The sequence below is a fragment of the Staurois parvus genome, unplaced genomic scaffold (assembly GCF_062004578.1).
Source record: "Staurois parvus isolate SC_StPar_1 unplaced genomic scaffold, SC_StPar_1.0 ptg000297l, whole genome shotgun sequence".
Lineage (NCBI taxonomy): Eukaryota > Metazoa > Chordata > Amphibia > Anura > Ranidae > Staurois > Staurois parvus.
The window spans coordinates 5,561,415-5,584,946 of NW_028318093.1; the positions used below are offsets into that span (position 1 = coordinate 5,561,415).

At 40.3% G+C, this 23,532-nt stretch overlaps 1 protein-coding gene across 2 annotated transcripts in view; it reads left to right on the forward strand.

The window, feature by feature from the left end:
* The window catches only part of TECPR1 (tectonin beta-propeller repeat containing 1), a 110,845-nt gene that overhangs the window by 35,225 nt on the left and 52,088 nt on the right, over positions 1–23,532 (forward strand). For both annotated transcript variants that reach the window (XM_089682743.1, XM_089682742.1), the window contains exons 8-14: positions 7,573–7,674; positions 7,761–7,906; positions 10,951–11,420; positions 15,430–15,569; positions 16,254–16,409; positions 19,200–19,349; positions 21,774–21,931. In XM_089682743.1, coding sequence (XP_089538869.1) covers positions 7,573–7,674; positions 7,761–7,906; positions 10,951–11,420; positions 15,430–15,569; positions 16,254–16,409; positions 19,200–19,349; positions 21,774–21,931 — 1,322 coding nt within the window. The remainder of the gene's footprint in view (positions 1–7,572; positions 7,675–7,760; positions 7,907–10,950; positions 11,421–15,429; positions 15,570–16,253; positions 16,410–19,199; positions 19,350–21,773; positions 21,932–23,532) is intronic.

Consider the following 23,532-nt stretch of genomic DNA (forward strand, 5'->3'; position numbering starts at 1 on the left):
ATCTCCAAAAGGCATCAAATTACAGATTAGACATTCTTATAATATGTCAACAAAAGTTAGATTTTATTTCCATCATTTACACTTTCAAAATAACAGAAAACAAAAAAATGGCGCCTGCAAAAGTTTGGGCACCCTGCAGAATTTATAGCATGCACTGCCCCCTTTGCAAAGCTGAGACCTGCCAGTGTCATGGATTGTTCTCAATCATCGTCTGGGAAGACCAGGTGATGTCAATCTCAAAGGTTTTAAATGCCCAGACTCATCTGACCTTGCCCCAACAATCAGCACCATGGGTTCTTCTAAGCAGTTGTCTAGAAAACTGAAACTGAAAATAGTTGACGCTCACAAAGCTGGAGAAGGCTATAAGAAGATAGCAAAGCGTTTTCAGATGTCAATATCCTCTGTTCGGAATGGAATTAAGAAATGGCAGTCATCAGGAACAGTGGAAGTTGAAGCAAGATCTGGAAGACCAAGAAAAATATCAGACAGAACAGCTCGCAGGATTGTGAGAAAAACAATTCAAAACCCACGTTTGACTGCAGGACCCCTCCAGAAAGATCTGGCAGTCACTGGAGTTGTGGTACACTATTCCACTATAAAGAGATACTTGTACAAATATGGTCTTCATGGAAGAGTCATCAGAAGAAAACCTCTTCTACGTCCTCACCACAAAAGTCATCGTTTGAACTTTGCAAATGAACATATAGACAAGCCTGATGCATTTTGGAAACAAGTTCTGTGGACCGATGAGGTTAAAATTGAACTTTTTGGCCGGAATGAGCAAAGGTACGTTTGGAGAAGAAGGGGCACAGAATTTAATGAAAAGAACCTCTGTCCAAGTGTTAAGCATGGGGTTGGATCAATCATGTTTTGGGGTTGTGTTGCAGCCAGTGGCACAGGGAACATCTCACGAGTAGAAGGAAAAATGTATTCAATAAAATTTCAGAAAATTTTGGATGGTAACTTGATGCCATCTGTGAAAAAGCTGAAGTTAAAGAGAGGATAGCTTCTACAAATGGATAATGATCCTAAACACACCTCGAAATCCACGGGGGATTACATCAAGAGGCGTAAACTGAAGGTTTTGCCATGGCCTTCACAATCTCCAGACCTCAACATAATTGAAAATCTATGGATAGACCTTAAAAGAGCAGTGCATGACAGACAGCCCAGAAATCTCAAAGAACTGGAAGACTTTTGTAAGGAAGAATGGGCAAAGATACCTCAAACAAGAATTGAAAGACTCTTGGCTGGCTACAAAAAGCGTTTACAAGCTGTGATACTTGCCAAAGGGGGCAGTACAAGATATTAACTCTGCAGGGTGCCCAAACTTTTGCAGACACCATTTTTTTGTTTTCTGTTATTTTGAAAGTGTAAATGATGGAAATAAAATCTAACTTTTGTTGACATATTATAAGAATGTCTAATCTGTAATTTGATGCCTTTTGGAGATTTTTCCATCTTTCCTTGGCTTCTTTATGCACATTAATACAAATTGTTAGCTGGGGTGCCCAAACTTTCGATCCCCACTGTATATAAGGGAGTATGACATTTATTGAATGTATTATTCATTTAACATTTTCACCATTAGACTTTACTTTACTTACCTTCCCTGTTGACAAAACAAAGTTACAGACATCTACTAATTTACTAATTTTTTAGCACTTTGCAAAGTGTTATTTTCACTTAGATTAGTACATTCCTGGCAAGCTGCCAAGGTCTTCGTATCAGCACAGCCAGTTTCCTGGCTTTCACTCAGCAATAAACCGGGTCCGCCCAACTAAAGACACTTGGCTTTGCGGTTAGCCTATTTTAACACTTAGAAAACAAAGTTAAGAAAATGTAGATCAAAGATAGGTATATAGAAAAGGACAGAAACGGCAAAGGATCCTAAGCAGGCTTAGCTTAGGTCCGCCACAATACACTGACTATACTTTGTTAACGTCCTTGCCCCAGTGGCGCTTGGCACTTTCTTAATTCTTCAGTCTGAAGGATTAATGAATTGGTGACCTGTTGGTCACTGAGGTGGTTTGCTACAACCAGGAGACACTAAAGTGCGTAACTTTGCGCTCCCTAAGGAGTACCTAGACACCTTCTGTTTCCTTTGAAATTTTACCCGAAGTACTTCAGGTCAGAAGGTGTCAAAAGTCAGTGTAAAAATGAAAGGAAAGTGGAATTTTGACAGTAAAGAAGTCTGAGACACTAAAGGAGTAAGGGCTGACAGTATGAGAGCGATTTTTTTTTTTTTTTTTTTTTAGTACTTTGCGTTCTATGTATTTGTCTCTCTCTCTTAAGTGCTCAGCAGGGGGGTTGCTCACCTCAACCACGTCTTACCCAGCAATCTCTCACACACTCATAGCCCCTCTGTTGCAGTCACCAGCTGAAATCGCAATGACCGTTTTTCTGCCCATAACGGCATATAATCCCTGCTAATTCAGAGACTATACCTGGAACCCATTCACACACCGCACGGTTAGTTAGAGAATAGCAGCAAGATAAGACAAATAACAGATGATCAATTACTATACAATAGTCAATATTACAATATTTACATATACACTCTGCGTTTTAGCAACTGGATGACCTGCCTCCTCTCCATTCCCCAAGCACAGGCAAGTTTTTTATGTGAGAAATAAGCTCACTTGTTAGGCCTTGCTTGTCTGTAGTTGAGATGTGTATAGGCTGCAGTGATCCTGGCTTCAGCGATGATACGGGTCAAAGGCACCAAGAAATGTATAGGGTTTTCACGGCTTTAAATCTGAAATGAACAACCTGGCAGACAGGAGCTCTAAATAATATATTTATTGATAATACAGCTGTATGAGAGCATCCATGCCCTGCCCATCAGATGCTCTGATTAGATTGATTGCAGTCCACATTTTTATAGCGTTCTTTATGGCTGGCTGTCCACCTTTTATGCTTAGTTTACACTTCAGAATATGTGTCTAACATCTTATTGAGACACTTTATCAAACATTCATCATTACTCAGCAGTCTTTTACAACTTACAAAAACATCATTTAACCACTTCCAGACCGGACACTTTTACCCCCTTCCTGACCAGGGCAATTTTCAGCTTTTAGCGCTATCACACTTTGAATGACAATTGCGCGGTCATGCCACACTGTACTCAAATGAATTTTTTACCATTTTTTTGAGATAGATAAAGCTTTATTTTGGTGGTATTTATTCACCACTGGGATTTGTATTTTTTTTGCTATGTAAATGAAATGTCCAAAAATTTTGAAAAAAAGTGTTTTTTTTATAAAATTTTGCAAATAAATAATATTTCATCATAAATCTTAGCCAAAATTTATTCCGTTATCTTTTTAGTAAAAAAAAAAAAAATCCAAATTAGTTTATAAGCAAAAATTATAATTTTTAAACATTTTTTTTTACATTTTTATTTTATTTTTTTATATTATTATTTTTTATTTTTATTTTTTACATACTGTCACCCTAGCAGTACAGTGTCACCATGGTGACACTGTACTACTTGTGAGGGGTGATGAAGATTTTTTTTTTTTTTTTTTTACACTGATTGCTTTTACACCCATATAGGATGTAAAAGCAATCATTTCTCTTTCTCTCTGTGTGCATTCATGCACTCATTGAGAAGAACTGAGTGAGCTGTGATTGGTCACAGCTTGTCACATGGTACAAGGCTTTTGTGAATAGCCTTGTACCATGTGACCTCTGTGATCATTCACAGATTTCACACGTAGTAAGCAATGATGTCACAAGTGACATCTTGCTTACTACTTTGCATGTGATCACTGATTGGCCAATCAGTGATCACATGATCGGGACCTCGTACAGAGGTCCCGTCCGACGATCGGTGTTTCACTGTGTCCGGAGGACACAGCGGGCACCGGATCGCGGTGCTGCGCGCTCCCAGGGAGCGCGCACAAGCAGGGTGCGGGGAGGCCGTTTATAGACGGCCACCCGACCCTGCAGTGCCACCGTCCGGCCGTTTATATACAACGGCCGGTCGGGAAGTGGTTAAAAAGCCTTTTTAGTAGCAGAAGCCATTTAGCTGCTAATGGAATATGATTTTATATATATATCAGCTTATCAAAATATGCTAGCAAGAATAGCCATGTCTAATATGATAGACCTTAATCTAAGACACAAATATGTACAGTTGTGTTCAAAATAATAGCAGTGTGTTGAAAAAAGGGAATAAAGCTCAAAATCCTTCAAATAGCTTTTATTTCCATACACACAAATGCATTGGGAACACTACACATTCCATTCCAAATCAAAACCTGAAGAAAAATATATCAAATTTGTGTTGTTCCTCTAAAAAGAAAAGTGAATATTAGACTGTTCAAAAAAATAGCAGTGTTTGTATTCTTCTTTACAAACTCAAACATTCACTATATAAACTGAAAAATGTTTGAAGATTTTGCTTTCCTTTGAATCACTTAATGAATATTTTGTTGTATAAGCACTGTTTCTGAGAACTGCTGTACATCTGTGTTGCATGGAGTCAACCAACGTCTGGCACCTGTGAACAGGTATTCCAGCCCAGGATGATTGGACTACATTCCACAGTTCTTCTCTATTTCTTGGTTTTGCCTCAAAAACTGCATTTTTGATGTCACCCCTCAAGTTTTCTATTGGATTAAGGTCCGGAGATTGGGCTGGCCACTCCATAACGTCAATCTTGTTGGTCTGGAACCAAGATGTTGCACGTTTACTGGTGTGTTTGGGGTCGTTGTCTTGTTGGAACACCCATTTCAAGGGCATTTCCTCTTCAGCATAAGGCAGCATGACCTCTTCAAGTATTCTGATGTATTCAAACTGATCCATGATCTCTGGAATGCGATAAATAGGCCCAACACCGTAGTATGAGAAACATCCCCATATCATGATGTGTACACAGCCATGCTTCACTGTCTTCACAGTGCACTGTGGCTTGAATTCAGTGTTTGGGGGTCGTCTGACAAACTGTCTCCGGCCACTAGACCCAAAAAGAACAATCTTACTTTCATCAGTCCACAAAATGTTGCACCATTTTTCTTTAGGCCAGTCAATGTGCTCTTTGACAAATTGTAACCTCTTCAGCACGTCTTTTCTTCAACAGTGGAACTTTGCAGGGGGCTTCTTGCAGATAGCTTGGCTTCACATAGGCATCTTCTAATTGTAACAGTACTCACAGGTAACTTTACACCTTCTTTGATCTTCCTGGAGCTGATTGTTGGCTGAGTCCTTGCCATTTTGGCTATTCTTCTATCCATTCAAATGGTAGTTTTTCGCTTTCTTCCATGTCTTTCAGGTTTTTGTTGCCATTTTAAAGCATTTGCAATCATTTTAGCTGAGCAGCCTATCATTTTCTGCACTCCTTCTTTCTATGTTTTCCCCTCTCCAATCAACTTTTTAATCAAGGTATGCTGTTCTTCTGAACAAGGTCTGGAGCGACCCATTTTTCTCAGAATTTCAGAGAGAAATGCACTGTAACCAGCATGTACAACATTTGCTGCCTTCCTTCCTTAAATAAGGGCAATAATTGCCACCTGTCTTTCAAAGAATGAATGACCTCACTAATAGAACTCTACACTGCTATTATTTTGAACATGCCCCTTTCAATTAGTGATTCAATTACACAGAATCAGCAGCATGCATGTCATGACTGTTGGGTCTGTTGGATTTCTATTACTCTACTACACCTGCTAGTAAATTATTTGCCATGTAGAAATATAATTTCTGCCAAAAACAGTGATTGATCAGGTTAGTGATGTCTGACTGCTATTATTTTGAACACAACTGTATATGTATTAACTGATTTAAACACTCTCTTATTATTGTTGTTTCATTATAATATATTGTTATGATGTAGGATATAGCAAGGATCACCTCTATCCCTATACAACTCATAGCGTTTAATCTTTTCTGATCGAGCACCGTAGAGGTAGTGGGGGTTATTTACTAAAATTGGAGAGCGCAAAATCTGGTGTAACTCTGCATATAAACCAATCAGCTTCCAGGTTTTATTACCAACACTTAACTGAACAAGCTGAAGTTAGAAGCTGGTTGGCTACCATGCACAGCTGCACCAGATTCTGCATGCTCCAGTTTTAGTAAATCTACCCCTATGGCTACCTTTTTATGTTTTTCTTTCATGCTACAAAGAGATTAAATAAAATCCTACAATAAAGTGATACTAAATACACTGTTTAATTTACACTAACCCTTCTCTTTCTTATGTGGATGATGGCACTGTAATTATTATTTTAATGAAAAAAGCATCTAAGTATCTTTTTTTTCCTAATCAATATACAGCTGTCACATGACCTCATCTGTCTGCAGAGAAACAGTGGCAGTAGGAGCTTCTAGTCCTCTACTAGTGGTCACGTGTTCAAAAAAAAATAAAAAATAGCCGGAGCCAGGATACAGAGTAAAAAAAATATCAAACTGTTTGAATTTGTCATACACATATATAATTTAAAAGCAAATCTCAATCATTTTTTAACAATAACGTGGTGCGGGCAGATTTCTGATAGTGACAGGCTCTATAGTTACATGGGCTGCTCAGATAGGGATAGGGAGGGATTGTTCAGGGTAGAAATAAACTGAAAATTGATTGTGTGTGCTAGCTGCCAACACTGCTCTGCAAAATCTCCAAGTGCAGTGGGGACATGGATAGAAGGAGAGATAGAGAACAGCAGGATCAACCAGGAAATAACTCAGAAGGTTAGGGGACTAAATGAATTTAAAAGCCCCTGCTGAACCAGTGCACAGAACAGTAGAGCCTTCTTACAACAGCTCTTCTGTCCTACACAATAGGTCTTTGGATGGATTTTTTTGGTTCCTTTAAACACTAATCACCACAGTTGTCAGGGTTATACTTTCTCATTGCTTCAAATACCTTTCTTCATAGGAGCCATTGTTTCCATAAACTACTCTGTTTATGGCCAACAGACCTGAAACAGCTGTATGCAGTGTGGGATAAATGGTTCTGTAATATTTAGATGTATCATTATATTACAACAGTGGTTCTGGATGTATAGTTGGCCACTGGTAAAAGAAATGATTTGCATGTCTCCACCCACCACCCTGAAATATTGTAAGAAATCATCTTTGTATCTGGATATGTGATGGAATGAGTACAAAAAGTCTGAACTGGTTGTAGGACTACAATGCAGGTGTCGAGCAGTGCCTAGTGCCCCCAAAAGCCCCAAATTCTGAGATGCCTCAGTAAGAAAATATCAGTACTTCTAGAAACGATAATTGCTGATTTGACTATCCTACTTCCTGGACTCTATGATGGGTAGTCTTACTGGTGCATGAAGGTTCATGGGGGGGGGCTGATTAACTTTGTGACTTTGCCAGATCTCAATCAGCATATTATCACCAATTTGCATATTAAAACACCCAGAATTTATGAGCTCCTGAGGCTTGCAAGAAGATATGTGCCTTTATATTAGTCCAGCAGTATCTTTATATAAGAGACTAGTTTGCTTTAACCTTGTAAATGGGCATTGCCACCATGCACAATAGTAATTATATTGATCTACTGTTGTCATAACTATTTGTTAACATCAGATCTGTTGATTTATTCCCATCCAGGTATGGTTCAGAAGGGGTGTTAACTCACACAACCCCTGTGGCACTAGCTGGATTGAGATGGTGGGGGAAATGGCTATGTTGAGTGTGGGACTGAATGATCAGGTACCTATATACAAGATCAGCATGGAATACACTTATTGTCTAGACATTCTCATACAAGTGCTGTAACTGTCTTGAATCTCCTTCAGGTCTGGGGAATTGGATATGAAGACAGAGTAGTGTATTTCCGCCAAGGAGTCACCCCGAGTGAGCTTAGTGGTAAAATGTGGAAAGCTATTGTGGTCAGTCGGGAAAATGAAAGGTCGAACTCTGGAAGTGTCTCCAGCTTACTAAGGTAATAACTTATTTTCTCTGTGATACTTTCAGTGGAACAAAGTTTTCTATCTGCATATGAAAATCTGAAGATTCTAGACCGTTGGTATTCACCTGGTGATCATGGGGCTGTATATGGTTTTCCAGTTTTACCTTGGAGGCCCTCATTTGTTACATTGTTGTTTTATAGATTGGGGGGGAGGTACAATGTATTTATATATATTTTTTTTTTTTTTGCGGTTCCTTTTTTGTGGAACACCTGGACATATTGGATATTGTTAGGATAACTGGAGAAATGTGAGCATTTAGACTTCCTGAGGTAGATTTTCAAGTTGGCCATGATTCACTTTGAGGCCCCACCATCACCTCCTTTTTCATCTAAAGTCTTCCATCTCTTGTTTTGGAATCGTCAGTGCTGGTGGATGAAAACACTGCATCAGCTATGGATAGGCTGGGCAGTTATGGTGTTTTTTACCTCCACTCTTCCTGGATTCACAGGCTTCACTGAGTCATAGGCTCCTGCTGCTGTCAGTCAAATACTGAGAGGAGGGAGTGGAAGGCAGGGCCAAGCATTGCTGTGCATCTATAGATACCCACCCTGGCTTGGGAGCATGCCCACATGGGTGCCCTAAGCACAGGGCTCGCTAGGGGGCACTTGAAAGGGAGGAGGAGTGGAGAGAGCAGGTGGGGGACCACTAAAGAAAAGGAGAAGAAATCGTTCTGTGCAATATCATTGCACAGAGAATGTAGGTATATCAGATGTTTTATTTTAAGAAAAAAAACTTAGACGTTAATAACACTATAAGAGCATACTTTTCTGCTGAAATAGATACACATTCATGTATTTATCATCTGGAAGCATATCAACTGCCTGTTGCAGCCCTGTAACATTATAACATTTTCCCATGTTGTTAGCCCATAAAACACTTGATAACTTAAGTGGAATAGTAATACTCTGAAGCACTTCTAATGCTTTAATGACAACTGTCCATGTGTGGCCTCTAGCCACCGAAAGTGCATTTTCAAAGTAAAGACACAAATTTAGCCTTAAAGTGGTTCTAAAGCCTTGAAGTGTTACTAAACCCACAACAATAAAATCAGTCTGTATATTCATTAAAGCATGCTTGATATACTCACTGTGGAACCTAGGGGGTTAATCCTCTGCATTGTGTAAAAAGGCTGTTTGATCCTGACTTCTCTGATCCTCCCCTTCTGGCAGTTATCTTCTGATAAAACATATCTTGTGGCGACAATCTGCACATGCTCAATTTGGTGTGTATTGCTAGATTTTTTTTTTTTTTTCTTGGGAGAGTGCATGTGATCAGCACAGGGCCAATCAGCTCAGTCCACACAGAGGTCAGTGGTTTTGCATCCTCCTAGAGCAGAAAGAAAACTTCTACAAGCTGAACACTGAAAGAAGTCACAAGACTGCTCTAACTGCTGCTGAGAAAAGGTATTTAGCAGTTTATATTTACTAAAATAATTGTATTTCCATGTTGTGTGTACTGTGGGAGACCAGATAGTGAATGCAGGGTCCTGGGTTTAGTAACACTTTTAAGGGTTTTCACCTTAATGCTATGCATCACCTTCTATGCATTAAGGTGAAGAACCTTCCATGCTGCTGTTTCCCCCCAGCCCCCCCTTTATTCTTACCTGTGCCTGATCTGATCTAGCGATGTGCACGAGCGCAGCGGCTCTCGCCGCCATCTCCCTCCTCTCTGCGCAGATTGATAGCAGCGGGAACCATTGGCTCCTGCTGCTGTCAATTAAATACTGCACCGAGCCAGCCAGCAGGAAGCGGACCTGAGCCACCCACTTTGTGTACATGAACGCAGACAGGGCTGCACGGGAGCAAGCCCACACAGCTGCCCCCATGGAAAGCCCCCATGGAAAGCGTCTGTCCATGGTGGCACCCGCCACGGAGGAAGGTCCTGGATCGTCAGTGTGGGACCCCAGAAGAGAAGGATTCAGGCTGCTCAGTGCAATACTATTGCACAGACAGGTATGTATTACATGACATGTTTGTTAAAAAAAAAAAAAGAAAAAAAAAAAGAAGAGGTTTAATGTTGCTTTAACTATGTGCAGTCACTGTTCAAGGGGAGCCACTTACTCTAAATGTACCTGCTTCTTCAGAAGAAATAAATTATTTCATTGGTTAGTGTACAAGACCTTAGAGTAGTTTTATATTGCAAGTTAAGGTTTTATAAATGTATTAGGTTGTGTCTCAATCTTTAGTATAATAGAGGGTGGGGAACTCTCTGCCTGTGTTATGCACAAAATGTGAACTGTTTCACTTTACAAAAAGGCTAGGCATCAAAGAATGTACTTATTGCACATTTTGAAAAGTTTATATAAAGTGATTCTAAAGGCTTAGATTTAAAAAAAAATAACAAAAAACAAACATGTTATACTTGCCTGCACTGTGCAGTGGTTTTGCACAGAGCAGCCCCGATCCTTTTTCTCAGGCCCTCTGCCGGCGCTCCTGACCCCTTTCTCCTGTAGGGTTCCACACACCGCAAGCAGCTTGCTATGGGGGCACCTGAACATGCGCACTCTCCAGCTGCTGCTCTGTGCATCCACTCAAACATGGAGCCATGGCTCTGCCCCACCCCTCCTCTTTTCTCGTTGGCTCACTGACTGTGATTGCCTTAGCCAATGAGAAGAGGGAGTCCCGGAATAGCCAAGACTCCAGTGCACATCTTTGGATCAAGAGGGGGCTTAAGTGAGTATTGGGGGGGCTGGGGGGTATGTTGTACAGAGAAGGTTTTTTTACCTTCATGCATAGAATGCATGAAGGTAAAAAAAATCTTTAGCCTTTACAACCACTTTAATGCAATCAGCTTTTGAACGAGGCAGTTCTTTCATTAAACCATTGTTGTATCAAAGATTTTATTATGTGTATAGCTATGACTGTACAAAAATACAGACAGACAAGCACAGATTGACTAGCAAGTTAGCCTGATGGACAAAAACTTTGCACAAAATAGTTCACTGTGCATTTATTTAGATTGGGCTGTGTGTTGAAATTTTGGCTACAGGAAGTGATTGATTTGTTTAATATTTTAGTGCTGGCTGTTTTTTCGGAGATGAAGTCAAAGATCAGTCTGATTCCACCATCCCATCAGATGTAGACTCCGATGCGGAACACACTCTTACACAGGAACTGAAGCTCAACACATCCGAAGTCAAGGAGGTCACAATTCCAATTCCCAACAAACAGACTGAAAAACCAAGCACAGTTCCCTCTACTGACCCCCATGAAGGAACCAGCCCAAATACCGAATCACCCATTGAACCTTCCCCAAATTCCACGATGACCAGGGCTCCCCAGTGGAGCAGTATTGATCTGGCAGAGGCTAAAATTAATGCACTCCAACCTTCTGATGACAAACCCAACCTATCATTATTGGAGCCTTTCTCCACAGGAGCTGAGGAACCTTTTGCAAATGATTTATATCCCTTATGGACCTGGGTGTCTGGAGGAGGCTGCTTGGTTGATTCCGTTACTCCCTTGAAATGGTTCTCTCGTCCAACAGGTGGATATTTTTTTTTTATATATACTTTTATTGTTTTCCAGAATAACTTTATCCATTTGTTAGATAATAGGATCTGCCTGATAATCAAAAGATGGCCAGTACATTATAATGGTCTTGTAAAATCTCCTTTAGATTTATCTTCAACCATGTAGCATTTTTTTTTTGTGTCAAATTGCCTGCTTTATATGTGATTTTACTGAGCATCTAGGTCCCTTGTTTCTTTGATGGTTACTTAGTTGGCACCACTTCTTGGTTTAAGGCTAATTTGAGGATTTTTCATGACCTCTAAAGTGGACCTTGCATGAAAATGTAAGTTCCACTTTGTTGACAGCCCCACCACCACAAATAAAAAATGCTTCAAAATATAAAACATTTTAAGAAAAAAAAAATGCTTTCCTCAGAATCTGGCTTCTGTCCACTTCCTGGCAGCTTTCCCGCAAGTGACACACAGTGATGTCACCAGCGCCTCCAGGAACTGGACAGAGGCAGATGTCCAAAGTATTGTTTTTTCCTTTTTAATGCTTTATTTTTTTGTAGCCTTTAATTGAAAAGTTTTCTGAATGTCAGTACTTCTCACTCCATTGGATTTTGAAGTTACTGGATGGGTAGTCCCTTGGATGACAAAGTTCCTTTAAATGATTGTAACTGATAGCGAAGTCTGCTTCTATATAATCTTCCCTTAATCCCTGCAGAGAATGACTCACCCAGGCAAGGGAGGGGCAGCAATGTATGCAGATCTGGCATGGTGTCGGTGAAATAACATAGAGAGCTTACTGATAGGAGAGAGTAATTGGATGACCTCATAAGTGTGCTGTTGTTTCCTTAATTTTTAATTGCAGGCTTGAGCATGTCCTTCAGCATTTTGTATTTCTTTAACTATAGTGAAGAAAAGGGAGACCAGGGACCTGGCTATGCTGCCTAGTAGGAGTGAATGAATCTCAAAAGTGGCTGAAAACACTTAAAAATTCACTGGATGTTAAAGCCATGCACAGATCTGTATTCCAACTATAGCCCATACACATGATAAAAAAAAATATAAAAATTTCTGTTTGAGGAATGATCAATCGATTATCTGATTGTTAGTATAGTGCTTTAGACAGCCGATTCTGACTGTTCAGATTACAAAAACCAACGGTGCAAGCTAGAAAATCTTTATTGTATGTGAATACAGCATCTGATTTTTTTTTTTTTCAATGTGTACAGTAATCTTATGGAAAAAATGTGCATGATCAGAAGCAAAAAACAGCCCTAAACTTCCTCTTCTACTATGCTAGTGTTGCTATGTTTGCCTTTGTCGGTTTGAGAATTTTCGTACATGTTAATACTGTTGTCATTTACATCATGATATGCAGCTTTCTTGAAAACTGGACAATCGTTTGTCCGCTTTTCTCATAGTGTGTACTAGACATTCGTGTTAAGCTTCTTGCCTGTATTGCTGTTTTAATGGGTTATCTCCTGGGTGACATTGCCACTTGTATTATGTGTAAGTTCTTGGATGTTGGTGTTTCTTTTATCATAGGTAATTTTGTGTATTTTGGTTTCTTGTTGGTTTCTTGTTTCACAACTATTTTTTGGGTTCCTTCTCTGAACTCTTTGATGTTAAAAGATGAAAAATGTCACTATGCAGTGAAAAGTGATAAATTCTAGATAGAGCCAGCCAGTACTGCTCGTTCTAGAACTAGCTCCTTCAGCGTCACCTACAACACTGCCACCTCCCCCTCCCTCTCTGTCGGGGTCCCCCAAGGCTCTGTCCTCGGGCCCCTCCTCTTCTCCATCTATACCTCCTCCCTTGGCAAACTTATTCACTCCCATGGCTTCAATTACCACCTCTATGCCGACGACACCCAAATTTACCTCTCCACCCCCAACCTCACCCCCTCACTCTCTGCCCACATCGCCCACCTCCTAAACGACATATCAGACTGGATGTCGCTCCATTTCCTCAAACTTAACCTATCCAAAACTGAGCTCCTGGTCTTCCCCCCACCCCCCCCCCCCCCCCATCCTCTCCATCACTACAAACTACGCCACCATCTCTCCCACCCCACACGCCAAAGTCCTGGGTGTCACCCTGGACTCCCACCTCTCCTTCCTACCCCACATCCAACTGCTATCTAGATCTTGCAGGCTCCACCTCCGCAACATCTCCAAGATACGCACATTCCTCACCCCAGACACCACCAAACAACTCATACACTCCCTCATCATCTCATGCCTGGACTATTGCAGCTCCCTTCTCACTGGCCTACCCAAATGAACACTATCCCCACTCCAGTCGATCCTACACTCAGCAGCTAGACTCATCCACCTCACCAAGCGCTCCACATCTGCCTCCCCCTCTGCCAATCCCTTCATTGGCTCCCGATTGCCCAACGCATCAAATTCAACCTGCTAACTGACCTACAAAGCCATTCACAATGACGACCCGAACTACATAACTGACCTGATACCCAGATACTACCCTACCCGTGCCCTCCGCTCCTCACAGGACCTCCTACTCTCTAGCTCCCTGGTCTCCTCCTCCCACGCCCGATTGCAGGACTTCTCCAGGACTTCCCCCATCCTCTGGAACTCCCTATCCCAATCCATCAGACTGTCACCTACCCTCCTCACCTTCGGGCGCACCCTGAAAACCCTCCTCTTCAGGGAAGCCTACCCCAACCTCACCTAACACATGACCTCACCTAACAACTAACCTCCTCCACTCCTCCCACCACTCCATCCCCCACAGCCATCTCCTCCTGTACCACCTTCCCCTCCCTTCTAGATTGTAAGCTGGAAAGAGCATGGCCCTCGAACCCCTTGTGTAGTGTATTGTTACTGTCTTGTCTCATGTTCTGTCCCCCTTGCTACTGTACAGCGCTGAGCATACCTTTTGGCGCTATATAAATACTGTATAATAATAATAATAATAGTGGATGCCAAGTGATCTACACTGTTTAGATTGAAGATGTTTACTACCAGTTTATATGTGAGTGCAGTCTTTTTCTCTAATTAATAAGAGAGCATGGTGTGCCTTTCTTGTTTATGAGCTCACGCAGCCTAAATAGGATCATAATAGGATTTGGAGTGCTTTCTGACCTGGAGGAGAAGTAGCTTGTGGTATCTTCCATGGTGGCGGGCTATAAGAAGTTCATGCTACCCTTTTGATGTGATTTATGACCTCCTATAAGTTAAGAGGTCAATAAATGAGGGTAAGTGTTTAGCTATCACACATGAGAGGAGGTAGTTAATGTTTGAAGTTGGAGATTTCCTTTTAAAGAAAAGAGAAGCACATATTGCAGTTTGTTTCATTACAGGAGTTTGGGACTTTTCTTTTCTTTGGGACTATTTTCTTTTTGTTAATGACTTTATTATTGTTTGAGTTGTTGCACATATGTTTTTTGTATTTTATTGATACACACATAGTTGGATAACAGTTGGCTGTATATAAGTTCACATACTGACCAGAGTGGTTAATTGCTGTGCTGGAGCGCCGCACGCGTTTATCTTTATTATATTTTGCATGATGTGAGATTTTTAGATGCAATGTGTTCCTATTCAATAGAACATTCTTGGGTGTCAGGGTGTCTTTTTAGCTGTCTGGGGGTCATTAGAAACACTTTCTTTGATGAAAATATAGCCTGCTTATTTTTCATAAAGCCACCAGACACAAACTAACACAGTTGTCCAATTAAGCAATTAACAGCTGAAAAATGGTAAGTGTAGGCTGTTGCCTATCCACAGTCACTGGAAGTGGTTGTGTGCATAGAAATGAATATCTTTTTTGGAAATAGATGCCTTTTTCATGCTATACATGCTGCAATGTGTGAAAGAGATTACCTTATATTGCTTCTATAATTATTTTAATAATTAAGATAAGTGTGTACAGCTTAAGTAGGTGCAGCTGACTTTTATATACCACTTAAACTGCACGTATAGGCTATTATTTTCATGAAGGGAATTTTGCATTTTGTCTTGACCAGTTTCCTTACCGATTTCTCTTACACCGCTCTTTTTACTGCACTAGGTTTGTCGGTCAGCATGCAGTCACTCTCCATTACCCCAGCCAATACTGCTGTATGGAGGAAGCAGATTTTCGATCAGCTCAGTGAACGCACCAGGAGAGAGCTTGATAGCTTTCGACATTATGAGCAGGCTGTAGAGCAGGTACTGTACAATCCATTTATGCTGTACAAATAATTTTTGCATTTAACTGAAAGAATTCAAACATAATTCAGGAACATTGTATCATACAATAATATGTTAATGGTGTAGAAACATATAAATACATTTACTTAAGTCAATTTACCTTATCCCATATAATTATCCATTTACTAAATTCTAAAATAAAACCTTACTTAACAACCCCCTTTTAATGTTTTTCACTAAACGAGAAAGCAGACTACTCAATTACATAATAAAAGAAAAAACAGGAAGGGAAGGGGAGGGGGGGTTGCAAAGAGAAAACATTGCGCATGCTGAAAGATGGAGTGCGTGTGTGTTATTTGCAATGTATGACTTCCACTGTCCCCTACCAGAACAATGATGGCCTACAAAGATCTTGGTATCTTTGCCCCACTGGTCTTATTGTGGTTACAGTGAAGGGTTTTTGTACTGAGAGGGGTAAGTCCAGAAAACCCATTTATAAGGTTATTCCTCCAAAGAATGTTAGTTTTGGGCAGATTTTGTAAGGTTGCTCTTTTGTATTTCTTAGGTACTCTGGCAACAGGTCTATGTACCTAGATTCCAAGCTCCATCTGTTTAATTCCACCATTACAAGGCCTAATTTTCATGTTGTATTTATAGATTTATTTTCTATTTTACTTTACTAAAATCTCTGTTTTTTTCCAGCCTGTGTGGGTTAAAACAGGATCCCTGCAGTGGTGGAGGGAGTGGAAGCCAAATAAATGGATCGATGTGAGAGTTGCTCTTGAACAGATGACAGCAACCGATGGCTCAAGGGACAGCATCCTCTTCATATACTATACCCACAATGAGGAAAAGAAGGTATTTGATTTTACTAGAAAGATCACCTTCTGTGCATGACAATTTATATACAGATGTAAAATCTATCCTCTTAACCAGCCTCCAATTGTCCACAAATCTAAGGAGGTCCTGCTCCCCTGGCCACCAATGTAAGGGAGGCCTTCTTTCACTGACCACCAGTCTAAGGAAAGGAGCTCTTTACTCCTAACTACCAATGTAATAAGGTTCTTTTTCCACTGACCACCAAAGTAACAGGGTCCTTCTTTCACTGACCACCAATCTAGGAGGGACCTTCTCCATTGATCACCAATGTTGGGAAGCATTTCACTGGCTGCTGATGTAAGACACTGCCTCCCAATGTAAATGGGCACTTTTCCACTGACTACCAACATAAGTGGACATTTCTCCCCTAACCACCAATGTGATTCGAATACCATAGTTTCGCTGTCTGCTTTATTTCCTTGCATTAATGTCTCAGTTTCATTTATTAATTTGCTAAATATAATTTTGTTGTATAGAGCAACCTTCGGTGTTTAATATGCTAAGTACATAACATTACTTTTTTAAAAAATGTATTCTTATATTACAACTTACTGTTCACACTAATATATCATGAGCTGTAGATATGATAATATTGTCAGGGGGTCCTCAACACCTGAAAGTCAAGCTGATTTCTGCTGGCTCAGATGCAATTCAAGCGATGTTTGGCCCTTCTGGCACCATTTTAAAAAGTCAAACATTCAAACGACTTTAGTGAAGGAGCCTGTCAGAAAATTTTCAGTCAATCAGCACATGCATCCAATCAGATGCTGGCACTTTTCAGGTATTCTGACAGCCAGCAGCGCCAGCTGTCAGAATACATAAACCTGACAAGGGGGATTTGGCCATCTACGCTGTTAGCCTGATGGAGGAATCTCCTCCAGAAATCAATAAAAACTTGACAGAACTATGGGATTGATTTAATAAAATTGGAGAATGCAAAATTTGGTGCGGCTCTGCATAGAAACCAATCAACATCAGGCCACTGACTAAATAGTTGTTGGTGGATAAAAATAAAATTATATCATAATATGTGGTGAGCTTAAAAATAAAACAATGTGTCCATAGATCCAATGTAAAATCACTTTGTCATAGGTATCTGGGACATTTGTTATCAGGAGCGTTAAGTGGCAGATATATCTATATTTAAACCGAACTCCATTTTTTGGAGAACAGTTTTGCATGAATCATTTTGAAAAATGATTATTTCTCAGGAGGATATTGTTTCTATCACGTCATGTAAATATTTTTACAATATGTTAGAAAAACTGACTGGTAAAAAGCTTTTTTCAGATTTGAAAGATACATTTCAGTTTAGCAAACTAGAACATCCTCATCTTTTCTATCAATTGGCTATTTTCTTTTTCCCTGCATATGGCAATACAAATTCTTTAAACAGCAGATAATTTAATTAATGAATCGTGATTAAATGCAATCAAGTGTGATTTATAATAGGGCAAATCTGCATTTCATCGACTTCCTTTTTTCTTTTTGTCAAAGCTTAATTGAACAAGCTGAAGTTAGAAGCTGTATGACTACCATGCACAGCTGCACCAGATATTGGATTCTCCAGCTTTAGTAAATCAACCCCTTGGTGTCATTTATCAGAGTGGTTAACAAAGAGCAGTTGGCTACTTCCTCCAAATTCTACCACAAAGATGCACTTTAACACCTTCACGCCGATGTATCACAATATGCGGCCTCACGTAACTGGGCTTTTTTCCGTAGGGCCGTATATTTGCGTACCTGTCTTTGTGCTGGGAGCGCGCCGGGTGTCACTGAGAGCCCCTGGTCTCGTTCTAACGATTGGGACCCGGGACTCCCGATTCCGGGTCACATGATCGCTGTGATAACTTCTGATTGGCTATCACAGTGATCAGTCACTGTACAGACCGCCCCCCCCCCCCCCTGTTTTTTTTTTCTCTCTGAATGGAGGAGAGAGACACATTGTATCTCCTTCTCTCTCCTTGCATAGAGAAAAAAAACAAAATTTGTTTAAAAAAAAAAAGATAAGTATTACAAAATAAAGAAAAAATACCTAGATCAAGGCTTAATCTAGTTCAGTGCCAGGGTTAGTGTTTTTGGGTCAGGGTCAAAGGTTAGGATTTTTTTTTTTATATTGGTGTCAGTGTGTTTTAGGTAAAAAACAAAATCTGCACTATTGTTTCTGGGCTGTACTGTGGGTACAAATAACATACACATATATGGTATCGCTGTGATCATGAAGAGCTGGAAAATTTATTTTGGGTTGTTCTTTGGTGGTAGGTTATGGTAGTAACCAGAAACACACAGCTAAATTAACAAAACATTTTTTTTTTTTTACTATTTTGGGCCAGTTTTCCTTTGATAATAATAAAAAACAAAGTCAGGAGCTATCCATTACCATTTACTGCCAAATGAAAGCCCAATTTGTCCTGAACAAAAACAAGGTATAATTCACCTGGATGTACAAAGTAGCTGTGATGATATGTATGGTTTTACGAACACAAGTTGCAAAATTGTACTTGGGTATTAAGATTTGTACCCTTAGGCGTGAAGGGGTTAAACTTCAGAGCATGAGACCTCTGCTAACCTGTCTATTGTCCAGTAAAGGTGTCATTGGTCAAAAGCTTTCTTGTGAATATAAATCAAGTAATAATGTCTGTATCCTTTACGTGATGGACCTAAAAATGGTTAATCTTCTGAAATGGCTTTCTTGACACAATGTGAATAACAGGTACTCTCAGATAAAATTTTATAATTGCAGTGAAAGCGTCTGTCTTTTCTTTTCAGTACATTCACTTATTCCTTAATGAAGTGACCATTTTGGTGCCAGTTCTAAGTGAAGCTAAACACACCTTTGCCATCTACACTTCAGAGAGAACAAGGCAGAGGTGGCCCGTTCGGCTAGCTGCTGCTACAGAAGAGGAGATGCATGACTGGGTAAGAATAGTTAGTAGATTAGTGACAGTGCTGTGCTGATAAGAGTAAAGACTGGTTTTATCTTAAATCCAAAAGAGGAGGTGTTCTCCTTGGAAAAGGTGAAAGGTATGTCCTAGGCTGCTGTCTGATCACAATGGAAAAATCACTCATCACATCATCAAGTAGTAGGTATGTAGCTCAAAGCACTTAGTAAAAATGGTCATCTCACTTATAATTAGGTGTATGGTGTTTATTTAAACAAAGAGGTCAGATACACTCTCTCTCTTTATCTCTCTTGCTTATGGTAGCAATAATAGCCATGTCTAATACAATAAAAAATATATGTATTAACTTAAACACTCTTAATATATTACTATGATGTAGGATATAGTAAGGATCACCTTTATCCCTATACAGTTTCCTGCACAGAACTGTAATGGAGCATGGTAAAAAGCATGAAAAATGCACCAGACCCACCATTACAGTGAAAAAAAGCATCTGGAATGCATCTTGAGGACTTTTTTGTGGTGTTAACTGGCCCTAAACTCAAGCTTTTTCATAGTTTACTCTCGATCACTTCCTTGCTGCTCTGTCACTGACAGAATCTGCCTCGTGGACATACATGCTCTGGCTGCCCCATGCAGCCTTTCTGACACCTGGAGAAGATTGGTGTCCTGACTCCTGTGCACAGACTTCTTGTCTGTTGGATAGAGCCCTAGCTGCTGTCAGGTTTTAGATTATAACAGCTGTGAACACCAGCACACTTAGCCTGCTGGTTTCTGGTAAAATCTGGACAGAGGTTCGGAGAAGCACTTTGAAGTCTCACATCTCCAGACCCTGTTCCTCAAATTACAAAACCTGGAGAAAGATAAAACCCCATTTATCTCCACTTAAAATTGACATTCTGGAGCCCTTCAAAGTATAATCTCGATAACCAGGGCCTTGCACTGCCACAGTATAATCTTTGTTTTTATTCAAGCTTCTTTGTACAGTAACCCTGAAAAACCAGGGGGGGGGAGACAGCCCTGAAATGTGTTGGCTGTATCTGAAATCTTTGTTTAATAAGGACCTAAACCAATTTCTAAGTGAGATTAACGTTTTTGCTAGGCGCTCCCAACTATATACCCATGATTAGGTAAGAAAATGAGGGAAAGGTAGCTAAGTTAGTTAAAACTTTTTCATTCTGGTCCACTTTGTTGAAAGGAAAGTTCCATGATGGTCTATAACACCTGCTACATTATAGGCTCTCCACATACCTCAAGGTCTTTCACTGACAATAACAGAGATGGAAAACATCGTTCAGGCACAAAGATTTTTTCAGCTTGCTTGTGACATGTGTTTGTCACTGTTTGAAAGCTAAGGCCCCTTTCACAGGGGGTGGACCCGTCAGCGGATACGCTTGCTCAGTAGGCGATATCCCCGCTGAGCAAGAGGATGACAGATCCAAGTCAGCTGCGATTATGCAGCGTGGACACAGCCCGCTGTCCTCCATGGACTGTCAGATGGAAACAGACCGCCTGTCCGTTTCCATCTGACTGTCATCTGATCCGATCTGCCAGATAGATTGGGAACGGATCCCCATCTGTCTGTTTTTAGCAGACAGGATCAGATCTGATGCAGGCTGGTGTAAATGGACACATGTCCGTTTACACCCGCAGCTTCTTAGAGAGCACTAGAGTGTCTGATCGGGTCCGCTTGAAAAATGGACAGGCAGACCCGATCAGTCCGCTCGCGTGAAAGGGGCCTAAGGCATACACTGCTTGGTTATTGCAAGCAACACTTGAATCACTTGCTGGCAAATATCAATCTATGTATCTATGTCCTTACTTTCTCTAATATCATAAAGCTAGGGGCGGACTGACCAATTGGAAACGTCCGCCTCTGCATAAAGCAAACCTATTGTTTCTTCAAATTTCTTACAATTGTAATTGTAAACGGTATTTAGCCTCCTCCAGAAGCCCATTTACAGCTTCAGCCCCAAAAACTTTTAACGCTCTTCCATACAAAGGAACCAGAGTTGTCACACACACTGGGCTTCAAACATATCTGTCTTTCTTCATCTCTATTGCATAGGGGCTGACGGGATTAGTGGTTTATAGAAGATATATAGGGGTCTTTTTTAAGCTCACAGGAAGTGACGAGAACACTGCATTTCTGGTAAGATTAACAAGGTATTTTATGTACTTTCTGAAAATGTTCTTAGCCCAAACAAAGAAGGCTTGGTCAGCTGTGATATATTAAATTTTGTGTTTGGGGGTTTAGTTGATCTTACAGCATTATGGCTTAATCTGCATGAAAAAAAAGTCACATCACCCATTACGGCACATACATTTCTCATTGATAAGCTAATGGGCGTTGGCAACATTAAAAATCATATCCAAGCATCAGCTCCTGACATTGCATCTTATGATAAGCATCATCTTATCTTTTTGTCTTGTTTCACAGCTCTGCCTGCTGAATATGTCCTGCTGTGAGGGAAGAAAAATACACGGACCCCCATCCCAACAGGGGATTTGGTCTACCACCTGTAAAGGGGATATATTTGTGAGTGACCCATCCCCAGATTTGGAGTTCCTTACTAACTCAAGATCTTGTGACCAAATGTAAGTGTTAGAAAAGACCACATCCTGGACATCAGCAATAAGTGTGAAATATAAAATGTGACTTTTCCAGTCACTTTTAACACCTGTTCCTATTTTAGTATTTGGAGAAAATGAAAATATCTGACACGGATCAAGCTGGCCTGACACTGATAGATTTTTTTTTTTTTTTTTTTTGTACAGTCTTTAGGCTGGAGAAAAAAAAAACAGATTACTCCATCAATGCTACATAGCACGATTGGATGAATCTGCAGTGCTGCGTATTTTATTCCGACAGCCGGCAGCTGTCAGATAACTCAAACAACAGATTTATCTGTTTGGATGCAGCCTCTGGTCATCTGACACTTTTCTGCAAGGTCCTTCGATTTTTCAGTTGAAGGATATTGGGTGAAAGGATGCCAAAAGAGCTAACCATTAAGCATTTTCAGCCAAGGCATTGGGAATCAGTTAAGTGTATGGCCTGTGTTACTGTTCGTAGTGTCCTAAGGTTACTACCCACTGTGACTGCAGGTTCTTGGTGTGACTGTAAATGGGATATGTTTACAGGGAGGGGATTCTTTCCCCTCCCAAGGGGAAGAAATTTATTGAGTTTTGGGAGATTGTCTTGCCTGATGAAAAATATACAGTATACAGCTTAGGACTGGTAAAGCCATACTCCATGCACTGTGCACTTGTTGCAAGGGATGCGTAAACTGGTCACATCCCTGCAAATATTACAAAATCTAAACCTATTGTTATTGAGTGGTACAGAATCTGTGGTGGACACAAAGCACAGCTGTTTTGCATTTTGTGTCTTTTTGTATCTAATGTGAGGACCCGTGCAGATGTCTATCCATTGTGTACTACATGAGATTCTGTTTTTCAAAGAAATGAACCGAGGTCTGTTGAATAACACTGGACTATGGTTATTGGAATATCAGATCTTTATGCCTTTGTGAGGCACTATTAAGATTTCAGGATGTTATACAGCCAAGACCATCTTATGCACCATCTCGGCATCCTCATAATTAAAAATCATGGCTAAATACATGAAAGCATGAGCTGGCAAACAATTATGAGAAGGATTCCACAAGCATCTCAAAGTAGGATAGGACTCCTACCATGTAGGTTGTGGACCTAGCTAAATAAAATAATGCTACAATAACCTAGTCTGCCATGTAATCAGCTCACTTGGACACCTTTTTAGCCTGGTAAATATTCAGCAATAAATAAATAAATATCCTGTGGCTATCTAAGGTTTCAGCAGTCCAACTCTGTGAATTTGGTTATAGTATCAGTGGCTTTATGCAGAATTTATGAAGGATTTGATTCAGGCACTGTTGAAGTTTTATAATACTCAAGCCCCAATGACAGGGAGTGTGTGATCCCCTAAAATGAAGTGGAGCCTCTATTTTATTAATTATTCAATAAAAGATCACTCTGGAGCATTGGTGTGGTGCCCTTATGGCTTTTGGCATCTTATGTTTGGGGTTCCTTGTATGGTAGAAGCTAAAGCGAAACGATTCAGTTGTATAAATAAGACAGATGCTAGCATTGGTCTTAGATAATCTGAGATCTAGTGCCTCTTATATCTGTATCCCCCTAACATTAACACAACACTTTTT